The sequence below is a fragment of the Amblyomma maculatum genome, chromosome 10, assembly GCF_055883805.1.
Source record: "Amblyomma maculatum isolate TAMU_Amacu chromosome 10, ASM5588380v1, whole genome shotgun sequence".
In the NCBI taxonomy this organism is placed as follows: Eukaryota; Metazoa; Arthropoda; class Arachnida; order Ixodida; family Ixodidae; genus Amblyomma; species Amblyomma maculatum.
The window spans coordinates 18,516,503-18,539,406 of NC_139353.1; the positions used below are offsets into that span (position 1 = coordinate 18,516,503).

A 22,904-nucleotide genomic window follows, 5' to 3' on the forward strand; every position below is an offset into this window, starting at 1 on the left:
ATAGCAGCTTACTAAGCTGAAAATTAACTTGCTTTTTCGTACTACAGTTCATCATCATGGACCCTATAGGCTCAAAGCGTCGTTCTCTCCCAGTTGGCCCTGATAGTACTTTCAGTGATAAAGCTCCCATAACATCGTCAGGGCCGAGAACAAATCTTGCCTGTGCTCGCTGGTCGCCTTAGCAACTGTTACGTCAGTCGTTCAGCCACGGAAGCGGAGAGTTGACGATGACATCCGCAACAGATGTCCCTGGGATATGTTACTTGCCCCCTATCGCTTCTGACGCGAAATTTATTCTCATGGCGCATCACAAATGGACCTTCATCTGGCACCAGAGTTATCATCTTTTGTATCGAAATTCTGACGCAACCGATCCTCGTGCAGCGTACAGGATAATGCCATACCATTTCACTTCACATTTAGCATCTTCCTGCTAGTCAAATTAGAGGCTAGTTTTGGCAGGGATTCAAACCAGCGACATATGTACCTGTAATTAATTGTATGCTGTGTAGTTAAGAGGACTATCATTCTGCCATCCACTGTGCCAGACTTTCAATGCTGCACGCCAAGCAAACCATACCAAACAATGCTAAACTTTGCTTTTGCACGCTTCATTTGATTTAAGCGGAGTTAAACCCAGGTTACTTTTCTATATCATTTTAATTTGTAGTTTGTCGTCAAGGTCGACCATTGAATGCATATAATCGAAAAAACACCATGATAGTTCCCTCAGGAGGAAGTAAAGTGGAAGAGTGGCGCTTAAACAGTTGCTAATAGCAGTATCAATCGGAAGGAGAGCATTGCTGCTGCAGCTGTATCCAATGTCTAACGTGTGTCAACCACGTTTTCGCTATCAGTCATTTCTTAAACAAGCCCATGGTTTGACCATTGTGCTCAAAAAATCCAGGAGATCTCAAAGCTTCTCAAGGTAGATAGATGTATTGCTTGCAGTGAAATTTGGCAAGAATACGGGCAGAAAATGGTTAAGTAACATGCTACCAGTTTACCTAGTTTGAGTTCCTGCTCCGTCAATCTAATCCAGCCGTTACTGTCGTCGATCGTCACGTGGGAGTAGACTACGGCGCTGCAGAGTTCGGCTGGAATGTCGCTGACGTTGAAGTTGTGCGGAGCCGGCCGCCACCGAGAGAGGGCGTCCCAAAAGCAGAAGGTGTAGTACACGGGCTTCTGGGCAATAGAAGTGGCTGCGAAAAAGCAGAGGCTAAAACCTCTTTCTATCTTTTTTTTTTTACCAGTATCAAAGTAGTGACAATGATATCCATATGGCAGTTAGAGGCATCCAATCTAAACGAATATGCACTGCAGACGAGATAACTCAGTTATTAGAGAATTCAAGGTTTAACGTAGGCGGACGTTGATATGCACCAGGTAATAGTCAAGGAAATTGACACTCTAGAGAAGAAGAAAACGCTATAAGGCTCACGTTTAGTACAGTGAGGTCAAGTTTGGTGACATTTAATACTTCCACTTACAGCAAAGGCCATGAAATACTCAGAGTGGGGAAAAAATAGTATCTCGATGTATAGGTGTAGGAAGAACAAATGCACTTGAAAAACACGAAAAGACTAATTGCGAAAAAATGGTGAAGAGATGTCCCAGTAATGAAGGATACAACTCTGTTAGGAAACAAGCGATATTAAGTACCGATGGGTATTTTCTGGAGTTTAGTTTCACGAATGCAGCTATACGTGCCTAAAGGCGAGGTTTTCGAGGCTAGAATTAAACCAGAGAGCTGTTGTCGGTTTGCACTAGATTCTCAAAACTACAAATGAGGCAGTATATGGAAACATGGACTCATCACCTCTTGAATTTCAGAAAACACAGGAATATATTATGTCAATTTTACGCCTGAACAAGAAAGAAAAAAGAAAAAAGAAAACAAAGAATTATTCCTTGCTTGAAACAAAAAAAAAAACAACCTGGAGATTCAGCTCCTCTCACAGCTTATTGACTTTTATTCCGTAGAACTGAAATTATCCCGAAGACACTGGACACTTTCATCAAAAAATTATTCCAGATTTCATTGAGAGCGCCATTCTTTTCTTGCAATGGACGTAGATATTAGCTTGCAAGTTGATTCGCACATAGGAACTTTTGAGGAAGATAGCCTAAGCCGCGTTTCATGTCATAGCTCATGATCTAGAAAAAAAAAAGAAAATGCATGAACTAATGTAATATTATAAGCATTTTTACTAGTCATTCATACTTACCCGTTCAGATTGTTGTATCACCTCATAGGCCCGCACATATCTCATTTCTGTACTTTGTAACATTCAGTTACCAGGCGTTCTCAAAGACGTCCTAGTTAATCTTTCTGCTTTTATTATTTCATTGTATTCGCAACTTAGCTTTACCTGAATATTTGCTCTCATCCGGTTATTGCATCAGATAAACCGTAACATTAGCCCAAGCTATGGTCCACTTTGGCCTCGCAAAATGAATACAGCGTATTCAATACTACAATCGAAAAGTGAAATTTACTCTTTCGTAACTACCTGTTTAAGCTTTACCAGACAATTCAAACCATGACACTTTTGTGTAATTGTCCATAAGCTACTCAAAAACAAGTAGAGTGTACTATTTCAAGCAGGTGTTTCATACAGATGTAACAAATTCCAAGAATGTCAAAAAATGTACGACCATGTATGTAACTGGGACATATTGTGCTAATATCTTTATGATGTTATTGCACCATACAGCCTTTTTCAGTAACGTAGGTTTTGTTTTGCCCTCGTGATATTCAAAAAAAAAGACTCAATAGATGCGGTTGGTGTCTTTACGAAAACAAGCTTTTTTATTTTTATTACGAGTATTGGACTCAAAGTCTGACTTTTCTCTTTTAAGTTGTGGATTAGTACTTAGCCCTACAACGCATGCACCTTGCGCCCTTCAAACACGAACCTTACTGTCGGGCTTCAAACCGTTGAAAGCTTAGTAACGCAATAGCGTTAAAGTCCCAGCTTATAAGAAAAACTGCCTTTGGCGTTGTAGGCGCCGCAGTCGGTGCTGTGTGCGAAATATCACCAGCATGGTGCCGTCAGGTGGCAGGTTGCACGACCGGGAACCGATATGACGTGAGGTTGGTTGACGTTACGCTGGGCAGGAGCTGTCAACTCGGACCTTTCCTTTCATATGCGAGGGTCTCTGCTTTTAGAATCAGCCCACCAGGGCACATGCATTCACGTTACTCCTAGGCCATGAATGCAGGCACGCTCATACGGCTTGATTAAACTTGAACTTTATATGTCGGGTCGTAGCCTACGCTACCGCGTCATACCCTTTAAGACGGAGCTTAAGTTTCCCCCATAATTTTATCAATTTGGAATTTTGCTTTCAAATACAAGCTTACGCCTTTTATTTCGTAGCCATGAGCTGAATATATTTTGGATTCGTTTGTTAGGAATGTTGTCATCTTTATTTGGCACTTTTCGAATATTGCAAGTTGTAACACTGTACGCTTATTTACTGTTCATGTGGTTCATTTTATCCTCTTAACCTACTGAATTAGGAGCCGCTGCAAAATTAAATTTTAGGACCTCTCTCGGTATTGATGTCAGGCTTGTGAATTTTAACAGGATCATCCACTCGTGGAGGAGCACTCGAGCACATGCCTGCATACCGTGGAGCATTATTGCGTTGGCACTGGAACGCACCGAAACGAAGTGACATACAAAGCGAAACCTGACTTCCAGTGTCATTTTCGCTTTTAACACTTTGCGGCACTTTGTCGCCGGGTCAAATGCACTGGGGCTCCGGAGAACGTGCGACGTGCTTGTGTGTTCGCCCTAACAATGCATGGCGCTGTATGTTTCACATGCGCTGAAAACGGCTTTCAAGGTGACAATACATAATAGCAGAACTATCCGAGTCTAAAAAGTACTTAATTCTTGTCATTCTCTACACGGCTATGGCTAAGCGCTGATCCCGAGAATGCTCATTTCATCTCGGCTGCTGCAGCCGCGTTTAGTTGGAAGCATTGTCACTGTCGTTACGTAGTTATTGCTAATGACATCATTACCCGTTACCATGGCAACCTGCACCCATAGGACGCAATGCTCCGTGTACTGCTCGATACAATTAGAGCACGTTGAATACCCCCCGGTGGCCGAAATTACCAGAGTCCTCAATTACGGCGCCCCTGACAGTCGATGCCACTTTAGTAGGTTAAACTCCATATGCCAAATCATACACCTCTGTTGTCGGTCCAGTAAGACATATGCGCTAAACTTACCTTGACAGAAGAAGGCAACAAATGCGGCCACGCAGAAAACAATGCAGCTGGCAGGACAACTAAAACGCGACATCATGGGCATGCTTCGTACTCTGTACGAGGGCTTCTTGTTCCACGAATATGTAAGTGATATGAAAACTTTACCTGAATCCATTAGTGATTACCTAAATGCCATGCTGAGACAGGAAATACGAAAACTACTTTTGGGAATGCCCAGCACATTTTGTAGCACTTGTAGAAACGTGGCGTATTGTGAAGCAAGCTATCGACACCCGTTTCAGTAGTACGCCAACAGCTATCTTTTGGTATTATCGCACTTCACACCGGTCGCCTTATCATGTGCGACTACTGACGGAGGCTTGTTTTTCTGTTGAACAGAAATAATTTTCTTCGCTATCAAGCACCCTCCACGTTGCAATGCTAGCGGCGAGAAGGCACTGGTGAACATCGGGGTAGGTTTAGTACTGCAAAGGGCTGATAGTAGAGGGAAGGGGGAAGGGGGGGGGGGTTAGGAGGAGGGGTGCAGAAATGGTTGCAGAAATTGCTGATATCGCTTGACTGCAGCACTACTTTATTTTTAATATAGAAGATGCGTTGCAGCAGGTTTAAGGATGGGGCCTGCAGCAGTGGCTAGCGGAGCCCAGCGTCATTATTCCTATCTCTTACCTTTGTGATGCGTTGCATTGGGGACCCACCACTTGACACCAATGCTCTATCGGCGGTCGGTGCTTCGCTGCAGCCTATTCCGTGTAATCAGCCACATGTAACACATAGCATCGGGTCTTTGATAACGAAATGAAGGTCGTAATACATTCGTGCAACCTCTCTGGGAAATACTTGCGAGAACAGTTGAATTGGCTCTCGATATTACTTCTTTTTGATGTTATGTACAGGCTCGTTTAAAGGCGTGGCTTAACAACGCGACAGCCCTGGAAGGTGAAGACTGGTGGAGGTAAGTGGCTGCACGGTAGGCGCTGATTCTGGAATACGGGGAGGGGAAAGAGGGGGAGGATTTATTATTGTTTTTTTTTTTTGGGGGGGGGGGGGCGGGGCGAAAGATGTCTAGTTGGTGGTGCTTCATAAAGTCAACTGGCTCTCCACTGCGACTTCGAATTCAATTTCGCCGTCTCTTTTTCGCTCTACCGCCGCATAGGCTCCTGCAGGGTGGAAGCTAGCTCTCAGAAGCTTCACACAGGTGACGCCAGGGTTGTCGTCAAATAGCAGTACTATACCGTTGCCGCAGTAAAAATTTCAGTCTGTGATGGAAGCAGAATTCGAACTATTCTTTAGTTGGTGTCGGCTCCTATGAATTTCGGTTTACCATTTGAATTATTTTGAACAATCGACACGTCGGTGCTGAAATCGTGTTTATTTTTCTGAGTTACTTTCTATATGTGCGTTTTTAAAAAGGGCATCAATAAAGATTGTAAACTAAGAGAGATGGACAGATGATTCTTTGAGAAACTACCGATGCTTTTTTCGTAGAAAGGGGGCAGCGTTGCTATAAATACTGTGCTTATCATAATCAGTGTAACTATATCCATTGCAAGCCAAATGCCTCTGTCATATTCCCCCATTATCCCAGTCCTGTGCCAGCTGCACTCCACTAATTCCGGCAACGTTCTTAATCTGAATCGCCCGCCTACTGCTCTCTGTCGCTATAGTTATACATAGGGACTATTGTCTACAACTGAACTCGCTTGTAAATAAGTAATAATAAAAATTTCAGCTTTATTTGTTTTTGAGACAAGAAAAAAAAGGAAATTTCAAAGTGGTTAGGTGATGGGGAGCGATAGATTGCCATATATTGTCACGTACACGGTGACTAAGGATACCAATGATAGCAGGGGGTAGCCCAGACACAAGAACACAGCAGCACAGACGCAAACGTGCAAGCGACACTTTGTCGTCCTCTTCAACTTCGTCCTCCTTTCACACCTCAGTCATGCGCCACCTGGCAACGCTAGGTGGCATTACCCCCTCCCTCCGAAAAAAAATGAGAAGGGCCGGTAAAAATGGTGTGAAAAGCAAGAGAGTGGTCACAGCGGGTGGCCATACGCTATCGGTGGTAGTACGGCTTCAGTCGCACAATGTGCACAATGTCCGAGCTGTGCTTTCGACGTTTTGGTTGTGTGGCACCGTCTGGGATAACTTCATAACTAAGGTCACTCACACGGCGCAACACTTTGTACGGCCCGAAGTAGCGGGAAAGGAGTTTCTCTGACAAGCCTGGACGGCGAACTGGTGTCCATACCCAGACTTGATCTCCAGGCTTGTAGTCAACCTGGCGGTGCCGGAGGTTGTAACGGTGCGCGTCAGTGGTCTGCTGCTGCCCAATGTGCACACGGGCGAGCTGGCGGGCTTCCTCAGCGCGGATGGCATATTGCTGGGCATCTGAGGATAGCTGGTCATCATCTGGGCACGGGAGCATGGAATCGAGCATGCTCTGAACTTCGCGTCCGTAAACAAGTCGAAATGGTGTGAAGCGCGTTGTCTCTTGTAAGGCTGTATTATACGCAAATGTAACGTACGGCAGCACCTCGTCCCAGGTCTTGTGCTGCACATCGACGTACATTGCCAACATGTCCGCAATCGTCTTATTCAATCTTTCTGTAAGGCCATTGCTTTGTGGATGGTACGCTGTGGTTTTGCGATGGGTCGTGCAACTCAGCTCGAATATGCGGTCGATCAGCTGTGAGGTGAAAGCTGTCCCTCTGTCGGTAATGACGTAGGAAGGGGCGCCATGCCGCAAGACTATGTTGTGCATGAAAAACTCTGCTACTTCGGAAGCTGTGGCATGAGGGATTGCCTTTGTCTCAGCGTATCGAGTCAGGTAGTCAGTAGCGACGACTATCCATTTGTTTCCGGCCTGCGACAAAGGGAAAGGGCCAAGGAGATCCATTCCAATTTGGTCGAACGGAATGCGGGGTACTTTAACGGGCTTGAGAAATCCGGCAGGCTTCTGGGGCGGTGTTTTACGGCGCTGGCATTCGCGACAGCTTCGTACATAGCGTTTCACTGCTGCGGAAAGTCCTGGCCAGTAATACATGTTGCGCACTCGAGCAAGAGTCCGTGAGCAACCCAAATGACCAGACGTTGGTTCATCATGGCAAGCAAGGAGAATATCCTCACGGAGCTCGCATGGCACTACCAGAAGGTAAGTTCTGTCTTGGCTCTGGGAGTTTCTTTTATACAATACGCCTTGCCGTATGCAGAAGGAATCAAGGTGCCGAGATAGGTATCGAGGCAGAATCGTATCACGCCCTTCCAGATAATCGATGAGTGGAAGGATGTCTGGATCAGCTCTTTGTCGATCCCTGAGCTCAGATGCGCTGAGGGCTCCTAGAAAACCGCTATCGTCATCGGCTGTAGTATCGCCAGTGTCAACGGGTGCTCGTGACAGCGTGTCGGCGTCTTCGTGTTTGCGGCCGGACTTGTAAACAATGGTTATGTCAAACTCCTGAAGACGTAAACTCCAGCGTGCAAGTCGTCCAGATGGGTCTCGCAGATTTGCCAGCCAGCACAAACAATGATGGTCGGTGACGACTTTAAATGGCCGGCCGTAAAGATAGGGACGAAACTTCATAGTAGCCCATACGACCGCCAGGCATTCCTTTTCTGAGGTGGAATAGTTCATTTCGGCACGAGAGAGAGTGCGGCTGGCATAGGCTATTACTCGCTCAAACCCGTCTTGATGCTGAACAAGGACCGCGCCAAGACCGATACTACTGGCGTCAGTGTGTACCTCAGTGTCAGCCGCTTCATCGAAGTGCGCCAGAACAGGGGATGTTTGAAGGCGCTCACGAAGCAAAGAGAAGGCCATCTGCTGCTCAGAGTTCCACACAAAGGAGGTGTCCTTCCTTGTAAGGCGCGTCAGAGGTTCTGCGATCTGAGAAAAGTCCGCAATGAAACGCCGATAATATGCGCACAGGCCGAGGAAGCGCTGAACAGCCTTCTTATTAGCTGGAACGGGAAATCGTGCGACGGCAGCAGTCTTATCGGGATCCGGGCGCACCCCATCAGCGCTTACAACATGGCCGAGGAACTTGAGTTCTGTATACCCGAAGTGGCATTTCTGGGGCTTCAGCGTGAGATCAGCAGAACGGAGGGCTTCCAGGACAGCTCGAAGGCGTTCGAGGTGTTGATCAAATGTTTCGGAAAAAACAACTACATCGTCCAAGTACACAAGACAGATCTGCCACTTGAGGCCAGTGAGGACGGTGTCCATCATCCTTTGGAATGTAGCTGGGGCAGAGCACAATCCAAATGGGAGTACTTTGAATTCATATAGGCCATCTGGAGTGACAAATGCGGTTTTTTCTCGGTCTCTTTCGTCTACTTCGATTTGCCAATAGCCGCTTTTTAAATCAATAGATGAAAAATACTTCGCACGTCGCAATCTGTCCAGTGAGTCATCGATGCGCGGCAACGGGTATACATCTTTCTTTGTCACATTATTCAATTTCCGATAGTCGACGCAAAATCGAAGAGTGCCGTCTTTCTTTTTGACAAGGACTACTGGTGAAGACCACGGACTTTGTGAAGGCTGCACAACACCATCATCCAGCATCTCCTGAACTTGCGTCTGGATCACTTCTCGTTCTTTGGCAGACACACGATAAGGCTGCTGTCGTATTGGGCGAGCGTCGTCATAAGTAATGATGCGATGTTGTGTGATGGGCGTTTGACGAACCTTCGAGGAAGAAGCAAAGCAGTGCTTGAAGTCTAGCAGCAGTTGCTCTAAAGCCCGCCGTTTCTCCTTTGACAAGTGACAGTTAATGTCGATGTTGTCAAGAGATGGCTCGTTAGTTTCTACTGCCGTGGATGCAAAACAGACCGGATCGTGCGCAACATGGTCAGCAAAAGCGATAGCAGTCCCCGGGAACAAGTGTCGGTACTCATTAGAAAAATTTGTGACAAGGAGTGCAGCCCGGCCATTGTGAAACGACAATAAACTTCGGGGAGCGCAAATGCCATGAGCAAGCAGGAGTGTATGGTTCGCCTCCGCTACAGCATCACCGGTACGGAAATCGTCACAGGTAACTTCCACAAGAGCACTGCTTCGCGGCGGCAGCGAGACGCTCTCAGCGGAAACACGAAGTGCGTTATTGCAAGGACTGCTACTATCTTGTTCGGTAGATTGTCCCATCGAAAACGTGACGAGTCTATTTCGCAGGTCGATAACTGCTCCGTACTCCCGCAGAAAGTCAATGCCGAGGATAAGGTCACGGGAGCAGTCACTTAAAACAACGCAACTAACGACGAACGTACGTCCGTTAATCTGAATGCGAGCCGTGCACATCCCCTTTGGAGTAACTATATGACCGCCGGCGGTTCGAAGGCACACACCTGGCCAAGCAGTGAGCACCTTCCTCAAAACAGTCGCCATGCGACCACTCAAAATTGAATAATCGGCACCGGTGTCCACTAAAGCATTGACCGTAGTGCGACCGTCTAAAATAACCGGAATGTCCAGAGAAATGCTTTTTGCTTCCCTAGGTGACGGTACCAGCAGCTCGCGGTCGGATCGAAGCGGCGACGACGGGAGGTCTTCAACGCAGCGACTACCAGCGGCCTCGCCCCCGAAGGTCGCTGTTTTCAGTTTTCCCGACCAGGGCTAGGCGAGCGGCCTTGGTCCTCTCGCGAGGAACCGTGAGTGAACGAGGAGGAGCGCCTTGGCGAAGGGGAGCGGGGCTGACGCTGCGAACGAGATGAACGCTGCTCCGCCAGGTACTCCTCAATAACTCGGGGTCGTTGACCAAACCGGGGAGGAGGCGAGTCGATGCGGAAGCCGTGGAGACCGAGGCGTCGATACGGACAATCCCGGTAGAGATGTCCTGGTTCACCGCAGTGGAAGCAAAGCGGACGGCGGTCAGGCGTGCGCCAAATGTCGGCTTTGCGTCGGGGCAGCGGGCGATTGTCGAAGTTCTGCACTGGCTGCACCGAGGGCAGCGGAACTGTAGGTGACGCGAGAATGGGCGGTGGTGAAGGGGGAGCCTGACTCTGCAGAACTTCCGCATATGTGGGACGATTGTCGGTCCCCGACAGCAATGGCGGGCTCGGAACTACAGGCGAAAGAGGGCTCTTGAGTGCCTGCCGCACCTCCTCCCGCACTATAGCAGAAACGGAAGATGGCGATTGCTGCAGAGGGCTCCAGAACTTGCTTAGTTCTTCGCGCACGACGCTGCGAATCAGTTCGCGCAATGCATCGTGATGCCGCTCTGAAGATGCAAATGATTCCGCGGTTGTGCGTGTATGAAAAGGTCGGTCATAAGCCACGGCACGTTGGTGTAGCACCTTTTCCATTGTGGTGGCCTCCGCAAGGAATCCGTTTACAGTCGAGGGTGGGTTTCGCACAAGACCTGCGAACAACTGCTCTTTCAAACCCTGCATCAAGTGCCTGACCTTTTTGTCCTCGGACATGGCGGGATCGGCTCGCCTGAAGAGGCGCGTCATGTCCTCGACGTATGCTTGGACACTCTCATTCGGCCTTTGGATGCGAGAGTGAATGGCACGTTCTGCATGCTCGCGACGATCTGCGCTAGTGTAAGCCTCGAGCAGTTGACGACGGAATTCCCGCCACGAAGTTAAAGCTTGCTCTCGGTTCTCGTACCAGATACGGGCGCCGTCCTCAAGGCTGAAGTAGACGTTCCTTAGTTTGGCAGCATCGTCCCACTGGTTGAATGCAGTGACACGTTCAAACTGAAGGAACCAGTCCTCCACATCCTCAAAGAGGTCCCCATGGAAAGTCTTCGGTACCCGAGGGGCCTGCAAGGTGTAGTTACAGGCCGGTGCGAGGCCCGTCACCTGCTGCGCAGGAGCACTAGATGCCATGGCGGCGGGTGCTGGCTGAAACTGCGGAGACAGTCCCTGGAGCCGTCGACTGGAGCGATGGTACAGGGCTGGCGCGACGTCTTGTAGATGGAGATTCTTGCATAGGCGATCGTTTTTACCCCGCACCTCCACCAGAATGTCACGTACACGGTGACTAAGGATACCAATGATAGCAGGGGGTAGCCCAGACACAAGAACACAGCAGCACAGACGCAAACGTGCAAGCGACACTTTGTCGTCCTCTTCAACTTCGTCCTCCTTTCACACCTCAGTCATGCGCCACCTGGCAACGCTAGGTGCAATATTATACTGGAAACGACACGAATCTTTGGTGTAAGTGAGCTAGATAGAAGATGCCACACTGCGGGAATATTTCGTTTGCGCTTATAAGTAGAATGATTACACACCCAGCAGTGAAGTTTTATTCATGCTATTTTCATAACTTAGACACAAAGCAATTGCAGATTTTGTTACAGAAGTTGCCCCGAAAAACACACAAAAAACAATGAAGTTTTGTGCGGTAGATGTCGAGAGCATCAGCGTCCTTGAACTTTTGTCGGCTCACTTTCATTATTGTTCGTCTTAACTGACGGGAGAGCACGTGTAGCTTGTGAGCCCGGTAGTCTTCGCCCAGGAGACTTCGTAGACAACCGCCGTGCATCTCCCGTTGACCTGAGTCACACACACGCACACAAGAGTACAATATTTCGTTACAAGAACTTTGATTGAGGAAATCAATGAAAATGATTGAGCACATTTTATTTAAGGAGACATTAAAGAAAACTTGAAGACAGTCTTCGTCAACCGATTACCTCCTTCTTACGATGAACGTGATGTTTTGCTCTAAAGCATACCTCTTATTCCGCTGAGGAAAGTGAAAAAAAAAAATTAAGTGCAGATATCGCCTGTAATGGCTGTTTCCGCACGAAAACTGTAATCATGTCACGATTATTTGTTTTCTCTCGCGGCCTCCTAAGGTTAGGTTATACAGACATTTCCAAACAGCAACAATGGATGCACTTCGAACTTGACGTCAGGGGTGTGAACGAAGTGACGTAGAATATTCTTCACACCCGAAGTAAAATTTTCTAACCAACAGGTGCATCTATTGCTGTACAGCAAAACACCTACACTACCAGAAAGAACCATGCAGTATATTTTTAATTACAATTAGCATTGAATGGAGTTGCCCTCGCTGCCCTTTTGAGCAATGTTTCTGCTTAGCGAATAGCTCTGTGTGAAAAATTTCTAAGGCCGACTACGATACACCCTTATGCGAAATATGATACTGCCGTAAGCGAAAGCATTTGAGTGATGCTTGTGTCTATGCGCAGGTACAAAGCACACTTGAGGTTTTTCATAACAAAAGAGAATTTCTTAGGTGAAGAGAAGGAAGAACCACGAGGGATCGGAGCAGATGTCATGACTCTTCTTAATTCTTTTCTGAGAAATACTCTCTGGCTCGATCGTGAATTAACAAAAAACTTTTTTTTGGCAGAATGAATTCTCCCGGTTGGGTGAGGTCTTCAGTCTAGGGCCCCAGTAGGCTTTGCTGTCTTGAGCGCTCTATGGATCAGCTTGAACTGGTCATCAGGCGTTGAGCAGGTTCTCACTCACTCGGTTACGCTGATAATTAGTTCGGCTATTTGTTCCAATAACACTCGTTTTGTTATAATGCAGAATTTTGTCCTCAATAAAGGCACCATTTGGTGGCGGTCAAAAACAGCCTGTCAAGAAGGAACTACGCAATCGACTAACCAGTCCGGCAAGAAATGGCTATGCAATCGATTTATGTTTTTGCTAACCTAACTTATTACAACGGCGCACGGACACGATCACAGGAAAGAAGAAGAATAAAAAGAACTCCTACTACCAAGTGAGTTTATTGCGGAAGACACTACATTTTATATGACGATGTATATCATAGATAAAACGCTGCAAAAAAAAAGAAGCCCTAAAATATGTTGATTTAAATAAATTGCACATCTCGCCGCCAAAACAAGGCATCAAGAAAACAGAATCATGATAAAATGGCTCAAACTGAGGAACTGCGCGTGACTATTGAAGCCAGAGCAAGGCATCAAGAGAGAACAAAAAGAAAAGATAAAATAGCGTTTTCAGTATCTACACACGACCGTCTAAAAAAACCCAGTAGTTTTATCGAAGTTGTGCTGATGCACGTGGTTTATGCAGTTGTCTGCGTGCCATTTAAAGAGAGGCATAAGCAAGCCGGTTAGGAAAAGTGGCCTCCACATTCAGTTTTTGCGGAGTGCGTAACGCCTGTCATCGCGGCAGTATACATAAACCCTGTACACTCTTGCGCTGCGGTAATAAGTAGAATTAGCACCTTGTAGATTGCTTTATTTTAATCTCTGACCCCCTAGTTTGATGCAATATGACGTGCCTTGCCATAATTGCTACTAACCGGGGTTAATGTGGCGACGGAGAAAGAAAACAAAAATACAACGCGGATATGAACTTTATCTAATGTTTTATGCAGGAAAAGTGAGTTATTTCTAGACTTAAGGAAAACAGAGTTCCACAACACACACGAGCACGATAAATTGGAGACGAAAAATGAGTACAAAGGAGCTAGAACTGTTTAGTGCTTTCAGAACGCTGTGTCTAGGGCGCCCACGTGCTTAGTGTGGAGATAAACTGCTCAGTCAACAAAATATGCCTTTTTATATTTATGCAACAGGATGTAGACGTTCCTTCCAATTTCTGCTCCTTGTTATGCTGGATGAGTTGATTGCTTGAAATAGCAGCTGACAGATGTAGACAGACGAATATGCAATTAAATCCGCTATTTTATTGCTCACAGCGGTCGTTAATGGTTCCCCCCATTTTTATTCGGCGCATTGCCTTATTTTACTAACATGAATCCCTTCCGAGTGATGACAGAAAATATTACGCTAGATGCGACGGCACAGGAGACTTTGCGATTATAGTTACTAGACCAATACTCCCATACGTATGTGCGGCAGTCAAACGGGCCGCCGCGCCATAAAAGAGTGAGTGAGCACGATGTATCAGTCAGGAACAATCACGGAGCACGTGCACTTGCTAATTGCGCTAACTGCTTGTGTCAGCGGTGGTTTAGAGCAATTAAGTTAGCTCACAAAAGTAAGAATGTGATCAGTAAAGAATTCATAGAACTTTATTTTTTTTTGTGAAAAACAAACGTGAAAAACACATGTATGTAAGCGGCGCACTTATTTCCCGCTGAGCAATAACAAGACTTACACGCATACACAAACCAAGACGCCCCTCCCCCCGCACGCACGCACGCACGCACGCACGCACGCACGCACGCATTCACACATATACATTGAACGCGATGTTTAATGTGTCATTTACCCCTTCTTGTTTCGATAGTTGCGCGAAATACGCTTCAATTAGTCGGTCAAAACGAGTTTATCGAAATCGGAGTATCAGAAAAAAAAGGTTGGCTTGCCTGTTCGATTATACCGACCTGGTTACTCTGGCCGGTCGAGTGCAGTCGAGCGAACTGGTAGGCAGCACGCACTCGAGTTCAAAAAATACAGCTTAGTGAAACGTTACGTGCAACATGAAGTTGACGTTGCTGTAGTGCTTTTCATGTTCTGCCGGAGTTACTTGATATGCACTGCTGCAATGTCTTCAACGCATGCATAAATGCAAACTTCTTTTTTGTGTCCTGGGAGCACCAAGCGCTTGGTGAAGAATTTTTTGACCACATCTAGCATGTTGCAACGTACACTGACCGCATCTGTGCACTCGCGCATCTTTGCTTAAACGAGGCGCGGAGGTAGAATGAGCTCAGGCCCTGTCCACTATATGTTATGTGAGAACTGGCTAGTAATGAGAGGTGCGCATGAGTTCAATACTGAAGTGTACATTCCATTCGCGCAGATAAAAATCTGCTGTCACTTCTGCGCTGAAATTTGAAATGCCTCATGAGCGTTGCGCGACCAGAAGAAAACTCTGTGGAACAGAAGAAAGAGTGCTTATTTGTTATACTAATGCACAATGCTCTGGTTAAACCAGGGTAATAAATACTATGAAATATTCGAAATAAATGAGCACATAAGCCAAGTTAGCAACAAGGTCATTTCAGCTACAAAAAAAAAAAAAAGCTTTTATTGTCTTATCTGTATAAAGGCAAAAAAAAAAAAAAAGAGTGGTTAAATAACCTTTGTGTGGCAGCTACGTAGTTTCGAGAACTGTCTTAAGGACTTGTTGAACAAAAGATTTCGCTTGCTCTCTTTTTCATGTGAAGGAAACCATGCGAGCTCACCTCTGCGACTGGAACGCATAGCTGGGCAGAGTAAGCGTCTTGGCCAACCGTGCAATTTGACGGCGCTGTAGTGAAGGTCAACTTGTAGTTAACGCCTGCCACGACCTGGTTGAAAATAAATAAATAAATAAATAAATAAATAAATAAATAAATAAATAAATAAATAAATAAATAAATAAATAAATAAATAAATAAATAAATAAATAAATAAATAAATAAATAAATAAATAAATAAATAAATAAATAAATAAATAAATAGCGAGAATAGCGAGAACAAGTAAAACGCTTGGAGGACTAGTGCAGCCTCAGTGGTTGTTTCTTAACTTTGCATGTCGCTGCTGTTGTGCTTCTTCCATAAATGCTGATTATGATATTGGTAAGTGCGTATAAGAACCAAGTTTTGGCGAAATGCTAGTGCTAATATGTAAAGTCTTTGCTGTTCAAAAAATCTTGTAGCTCCTAATGATCCACTTCCGAAAAGAAGCATGTATTTTTTGAAGGGGGGTGGAGGGCAGGCGCAACAACTGTTGGACTCCTTTAGCCTTCAGGCTTGACAGGGTTTGAATGGCAAATAATACTCAGGTAACTTGTCGTCCGCATTCACGACCTCTCTCCACTACAACCGCCTTCGGTGGCAAGTGTTAATGTACCTTCCGTTTCCCACAGTAAGATGGCATATAGGAAAGGAACCACGCAGTATCTTTCACACTTCTCGGTCAATACCTTGGCATCTGCAACGATTACTAGTAATGTTGTTGGAATCTGTCATGCCTCAAGTTTGCAAACGCAGTGCTACGTTTAAAATTGTTTCAATAACCTACTGAAACATTGTTAATTACCAAAAAAATTTTGGATCACGGCGCGAGGTAACGTCTATCGGTAGTGATATTTTGAAGGTATGCCTTCAGAATATCACTACCGATAGATGTTACCACGCGCCGTGATCCAAAATTTGTTGGTAATTAACAATGTTTCAGTGACGCGAAAATACGCTTAGGCAGTACGTGTATTTTAATTGGTGCAAAAGATAACCCTGTTTATGTGCTATGTTTGTGATCTCTGCGAGCCAAATTGGCGGTGCAGGTGTTCATAGATCGCTGGGCTATATCACATGGCTAATCTGGACCTCACTTACGCCGACGCGTTGAAAGAAGCACGAAAAATGCTGGAGCATCTGCAACACAATTGCCAAGCGGCTCGCCAGTACTGCATTATAGTTCTCACCATCTAGATAACTTTGCCCCATCAAGCCTCTTTCGTTTCTTTCTTTCCCAACCGCCTTCTCGTATTTAGGGTAGACAGATCGGATTTGCCCAGATAACTTCCTTGCCTTGCCTTTCTTTTGGCTCTATTTCTTGAGTGCCTAAGCTTTAATTAGCACTTAGCTTTCTCTACCTGGAATTTCCCCGCCAGAATCCAACGAATCTGGTCCTGCGACGTAGCAAAGCGCTATAATAGCAAAGCCATCAGTTGGTTTGGTTTAGTTTGTGGGGTTCAACGTCCCAATGCGATTCAGGCTACGAGAGACGTTGTAGTGGAGAGCTCTGGACATTTCTACCGCCTTAGGATCTTTATCATGTACTGATATCGGACAGTAGACGGGCTCCTTACTTTTCGCATTCATCGAAAAGTGGATGTGAGGCAAACAACAAAGCACCGGATTTGATCTCGCATTCTTGGGTACAACAGTTGAACATCCTAACAACAGTGCCACTGCGGCCGGGCGGCAAAGCCTTCACGCGCGTACCAACCTGTGTGTAGACTTCTGTGAGATTGGAAACCGTGTCGTACTTGTCCCGGCCTTGTGTTTGCTGGGAAACTGCATAGTGGGCTAGGGAAAGATACTTGGGGTTACTGCTAGGCTCCTGCTTCGTCCAGCCACCGACCAGTGCTGCGTTGGCAGGCTGGCCGCAAAGAAACGCGGGTGTCAACGTGGCGACAAGGAGAATGAAGGCGGCTTGTCCCACCGAAATCCTTCTTGGGGCTCTGTTAAGCGCATTCTGTAAGGTACGAATGTTGGGAATAGTAAGACAGCATCTCCATGTGGAAGCTCTGAAATGCACAATCTGCCGACTCTGTCATGACAGTACAGGTGGAAAGAGGCTGACTTAGTACGCTAGTAATTACTTTGAGCTTAAATAGAAGGTATTAGAGCGCACTGCAAGAGTTGCTGTTTTACCGCAAGTATTCTGTAAAGAATACACATGACCATTGCAGGTCCCTTCATTTTACCATCCTTAGCGGTTACTTTTATTGCAGAACAAGTTCCTAGTCCCCGACTATTCCTTACTTGGCCCTACTATTTTATTCAGTCCTTGTAAAGATCGAGCTGCTCAGTAATAGTCCCAGCTTCACGACCCTAGCCCACGAGACTAGGCAGTAGAGACAGTTTGTAGGGCATGCAGGTCATCAAAAGTGAATGTCCGCATTAAGAGGCATGCGCTGATTGATAGGGTTTAGCGTCCCAACACGACTGATGCTAGGAGAGACGCCGTAGTGGAGTACTTCGATAATTTCGAGCACTTGGGGTTCTTCAACGCGCCTTGACATCGCGCAATACAGAAGCGCCTTGCCTTTCGTGTGCATTGAAAAGCAGTCGCCGCGGCCGGAATTTATCTGGCGTTCTTGTGTTCAGTAGTCGAATGCCCCAACCCCTGAGCCGCCGAGGCAGGGACATTAAGAGGACGAAGAAAAGCTGGCGGCCTGATGCGTTGCACATGGGTAGTATTATGGAAGCTTTTCTGGCTAAGCCTGCTGTCATCCGGACGGATTCATAATCCAAGGTTCGAGCTTGGGCATCCAAACGTATACGGTTGATGCTCACTTGGGCCCATTTGATGCTGAATTTACATTGAAAAATCTACTTTTTGCTTTTCTAGTTTGCACCTTCATATGTAGGGGTGCTGCTAGCGGACACGTCAAGAAAGGTTCCTCAAGACGACACGACATTGTTCAGAGAAACTGTTCTTAACTATTTTACGTCTCTTTGGCTCCCACCCTAGCAACATGTGTGAAGAAGGGACTAAGAAAACTCTGGCCACTCTGCGGCATTAAATTATGTGCTGCCCAGATTACAACGCTTAGAGGTGTGTCCTATTTGCATCCCTCAAGATGGAAAGAATGTCACACACTTCAAGACATCGTTTAACAGCACAGAAATCAGTCATGTGGCAAGCAGGTTTCAAGCCCTTCTCTGAAATTCCTTCAAGACACTGGTCTAGAACTAGAAATGCTTACAACAGAAGCTTATGACTAGTGTGGGCGTGTGTGTGCGTAGCCTTCTAGCTGCATTAGGTATCTGTTCCTTAACTCTGACAGCTAAATTTAGGAGTTGAGACTGTGACGCGAGCAGAATTATCTCGAGGCTGATCCTGCCAGAGACAAAGTAGCTAAGAAAAACTGAATTCTAATAAACTCGATAGTAAACACGAAAAGTCGTGTACGTTATGCATAAGCTTCGTATCACACAGAACAGACTGCACACATAGGAGTTGATTGTAATGAAAAAACATTATGGGGTTCGTTGGCAATGAAATCCGATGTTCAGAAAAGTTGACTTTTCGAAATTGAAATGATGTCACAGCCACATGATCTCACGCGTGAATTTAAAACACATCACGACAATGTCGTCAATGATGACGCGAAGCATGGAATTAAAGGGATTAAAGCATGGTGTGCAATGCAAAATAAAGGCAAATCGATGCCTACAATTATGTAACTATGTAAATATAATTATTTGCAAAGAAGCATTTTGGGTTACAGGCGTGATTCGAACCTATCATCTTTGGGCTGCCAGCCAGACATGATGTTAGCTGAAGTACGCAAAGCGCGCTTGTGCGGCTTGGGGATAACAAGTTTACGCATATGTAGAGTGGTAAATGAACCTCTCAACAGAATTCATGATGAGCAAATATTACTTTCGCATTCACGGCCCATTAGTAGTTGTCAGTGCCCTGCATATAGCTGTGTATGCTCGTATAAAAAATATTCTTTTGAACATATTTCTGAAGCACACACAAAAAAATTTAGCTTCTAGACATACTGAATCACGGCGCGTTTTAAAACGTTTTAAAGATATTAGTGTGCGCCTGGCCACCTTAGTGGGCCATGGAATGATCTAAATGAGACTTACGAACAATTGTACACTTTTCAGTATAATATTGCATTGTGTTAGAGTATTCTAAGTTCTGAAATTAGTCCAATGTTCGCCTTTTACGTGCGCAATAGTAACATATTAAAAAAATAACTGCTTGAGTTTTTAAAGACTTCTGGATTGTACGAGGAGTAGGGACGACCACCCACGAGTTCCCAAAAATACACCTCATTTTCGCTGCTTGCAAATTAGTGCTAAAGATATTCGCGCTAAGCGTGACGTTAACTATAGAAGCGATCGATAATGATGGTTTCGGTATCTGCGCTGAGGATTTAAGGATAAAGACCTCATTGGAAGGCCATGCGAGAGGCGTTAGTATTCACAATGATATTAATAATTGGTTAGCCCAATGTTGGCCTCAGATGCTACACATGCTGTGGTCCCTCTGTACACACCAGTAAACAAAACAAAGTTATGAGACTGCAAATGTTTCTTCCATGGTACAGATCCCGAATAATTCCGCCTTACAAGGAATGTTATGTTGGCTGCGCAGAAAAAGACGGTATTGTTGACGTTGCTTGTCAGCACAATTATGAGACCGACTACCACAGAACGTGGAGAAGGATGCATCAAATCTTTGCTGTTTAGATCAGTTGATGGGCCGAGAAAAGTTGAACCACGCAAGATGACACGAAAGAATGAAATGCTGAAGTGCTGGACAACCGCAAGCACGACACGCAAATTTAACTTTTGGTTATGGAAAGTCTCCAGTGCTTTCTTGATATAGACAATCAATGCATAGTCTTCAGTGCTTCCTTGATATAAAGACAATCAATGTGTTCGCCTGGGGATAGTTGAAACCACTCGAAAACAATGATCCCAGATGGAGTTTTGCTCCCAAGGTGTTGTTGCAGCGAGATACCACGTTGGACGAGACCGCAGTAAAAAAAGCACGCGTTGATCTCTTGCTATTTCTCGTTTGAGAACGTACCGATTGTTTTCACACCGGTTCTGCCGTTTATTATATTGCTAGTCAGTATGCTTACCTGAAAAAACCAGTGTGAATAAATTATAGCTTTAAAATATTGTGGAAACATCCGTAATGTTTGGCAAGGCAAGAAATTTGTGCAGCGTTTACTGCTAAAGTATACTAATTTCGGGATTTTGATTCTTACCTTTGTTTATAATGTCACCTGGGCAATATCATAGGTAATGGTTAAGGAGCAGAACGGTGAAACTTACCATATTGTAAAGGTGAGTACAAGTGTTTACTGACATGGGCGTCCTTGAGCAGCTTTGGATTTACGCCTATATGTTAAAGCACCCTGGCGGCGATGGGCAGACCGCAGTATTTTTTCTAGATCGAATGTCAAGCAGTCCAGTTGCACCTTTATAACACTCTCTGCCGTCAAATGTCTCCGCCCGCACGTGTCCCGAGTGCGGAACGCAACGCACAGCTGCACGATGTCAGCTGTTTGAAAAAAAGCAGCGAAGCAGTACGGGCGCCGACTGGCGTGGTTGCTGGGCGAGATAACCGGGCTGTGCGACGATGCCTGAAGTAACCGCTGCTTTCCGCGTGCGTCGGCTGCTGATGTCGTCCCCAGACAAACAACCGGGTAGTGCGGTAGGTGCACAATCAGTGGCAAACTAGGAATCCGGGTAGGGCATGCAGTGAGGATTTGCATGTTTTTTTTTTTATCGTTTTGCACACGCAGAGGCTGATCCAAAAAACTGCACAAGTTTCTCCTTTTTTTTTTTTTTTTTTAGTGCAGGAATGCATTTCAAGGCCTTGTGGCAGGGTTTCGCCATTTTCAACGGAGTTCAGTTTTTTTCATGTGCACTGCAAAATTTATGTAAATATGGAAACAGCTCATGCGTGGGAAACGGTGCTAGAGCGGATGTGAAAAGACAACGCATGTGCTGAAGAAAAGTTTCATGGTTACTTGAAAAACAGTATATGGAGTTTGTCTTTAGAAGCGTGCATTGCATACAATACACATACTTGAACATTGCGTGCCGACAACCTGTCTTTTTTCTTTAAGCATGCGATGGATATTCTTAGTATTTCCTATTCGTCGGGAATATACCTGTATTTTTTTATTGTACTCGGGTCCCGTCCAGGTAAAACGTACAAATCATAACAGGTTCCCATTTCTTCTCTTTAGGGACACTTAAGGTCTCTGATAGCTTGCACTTGAACAGCGCAATAATTTAGTTCCAAAATGTTGTCACAGGGTGTGCGAGCCTTCGATGTTTAGACGTTATTTATTACCCCGACTTTACCCATGCCGCCTCTAGCCATAGGAAGCATATAATAGAAAATGAAAGCCAATGTTTTAATTTGTCCTTACAATGTTTACCGCTTTATCAAGAAATCGTGGCATACAAGGATTATAACTTCGTTTAGACTGCAAGAAATCACAGAAAAATAATTCAGAAGATGCTGATACATTACACGAGTTAAATGCGGTGCACAGCGGCATCAGAAAATGAATGCGATAGCCTGCCCACATGAACCCCTGTATATCCTCCAGAGATCCGGTTTTTGCGACATGGTGCAGTTAATAATTTGTTGAACATTCACAGACACAAGTTTACATGTATCAACACTATCTGCTTACAGATGGCAAACTAGCTTCAGCCCAGCGGTTTAGCAACAATATGTTCAGCTTAGTTGTCCTCACTTATTTTTTCTTTTCTTCCTTTGGCGCCAGTAGGTAGCGCATGACACTCATTCCGTCGCAGGCGAAGCCCTGGAAAAATCAAGCAGTGTACTGCTGGATGAAGTGCTTCATCCCAGCGACATGCACAACATGGGCTTTGCTAAAGCAGCAACGTTGTTTAGACGAGATACCTTGGAACGGGTTAGAATAACATGGCCATAATAAAAGGTTACTCACATACGCATCAGCAGTGAGGACAGTAGCTCGTTCGTTCTTTCCTATTTCCTGTTGACCGGGAACCCATTTCAAAAGGGCGTGCATGCTTGGGTGCTGGTAAAAGTGTGTATTCGGCTAGATCAGAAATATGTTGGCTGCGAAATCACAGAGGGCATTCTGGTTGTCAGTGAGCATTGCGATGGCATTAGTTTGATGAATGTGGTTCACGATCGCCTCGGCAATTTCTATATCAGCTCAGGTCAGATTAGGAACGACGGTGGGGCTTAGGACTTACCGATGGCGGAGGCATACAGATGATGCTGTAACGTTGAAGCCACCGAAAGGTGTATCTGTAAAATGTAAGTCATAACATACTCGTATAATCTTGATAGGGCATGCTATTGCTTCTCGGCGTGTTGAATCCCTCTTTGAGCACATTTCTCGGAGTATAGAGAGGATGTTGACTCAAGGTAGGTTGTAGCACGGAGGTCGAAAATCGGTGATTAGTGAGAGGTGAGACGCGCCGTGTCCAAGTTTCTAGTACGGCCTGACAGTTAAGGAAGGCAGCCA

The 22,904-nt window shown here is 45.5% G+C and overlaps 2 protein-coding genes across 2 annotated transcripts in view; both read right to left on the reverse strand.

The window, feature by feature from the left end:
* LOC146175735 (putative chitinase 10) overlaps window positions 1-4,504 on the reverse strand; it is a 37,747-nt gene extending 33,243 nt beyond the window's left edge. Inside the window, exons 1-2 of the mRNA XM_084581197.1 lie at window positions 4,250-4,504; window positions 1,008-1,202 (exon numbers count right to left, since the gene is read on the reverse strand). Coding sequence (XP_084437323.1) covers window positions 1,008-1,202; window positions 4,250-4,403 — 349 coding nt within the window. The 5' untranslated portion in view covers window positions 4,404-4,504. The remainder of the gene's footprint in view (window positions 1-1,007; window positions 1,203-4,249) is intronic.
* Window positions 4,505-11,390: 6,886 nt separating this feature from the next.
* Window positions 11,391-22,644, reverse strand: LOC146175736 (cystatin-2-like). Its single transcript, XM_084581198.1, has 4 exons — window positions 22,630-22,644; window positions 17,114-17,437; window positions 15,363-15,467; window positions 11,391-11,755 (listed from the first exon to the last, which is right to left on the reverse strand). The coding sequence occupies exons 1-4, from the start codon at window positions 22,642-22,644 to the stop codon at window positions 11,666-11,668; spliced, it is 534 nt and encodes a 177-aa protein (XP_084437324.1). The 3' UTR covers window positions 11,391-11,665.
* Window positions 22,645-22,904: the final 260 nt, after the last annotated feature.

Coding starts and splice junctions, on each gene's coding strand:
- LOC146175736 (XM_084581198.1), bottom strand. Junction 15,468..17,113: donor TCACAGAAGTCTACACACAG/GTTGGTACGCGC, acceptor ATTTTCAACCAG/GTCGTGGCAGGCGTTAACTA. Junction 11,756..15,362: donor TATGCGTTCCAGTCGCAGAG/GTGAGCTCGCAT, acceptor TGTGTGACTCAG/GTCAACGGGAGATGCACGGC.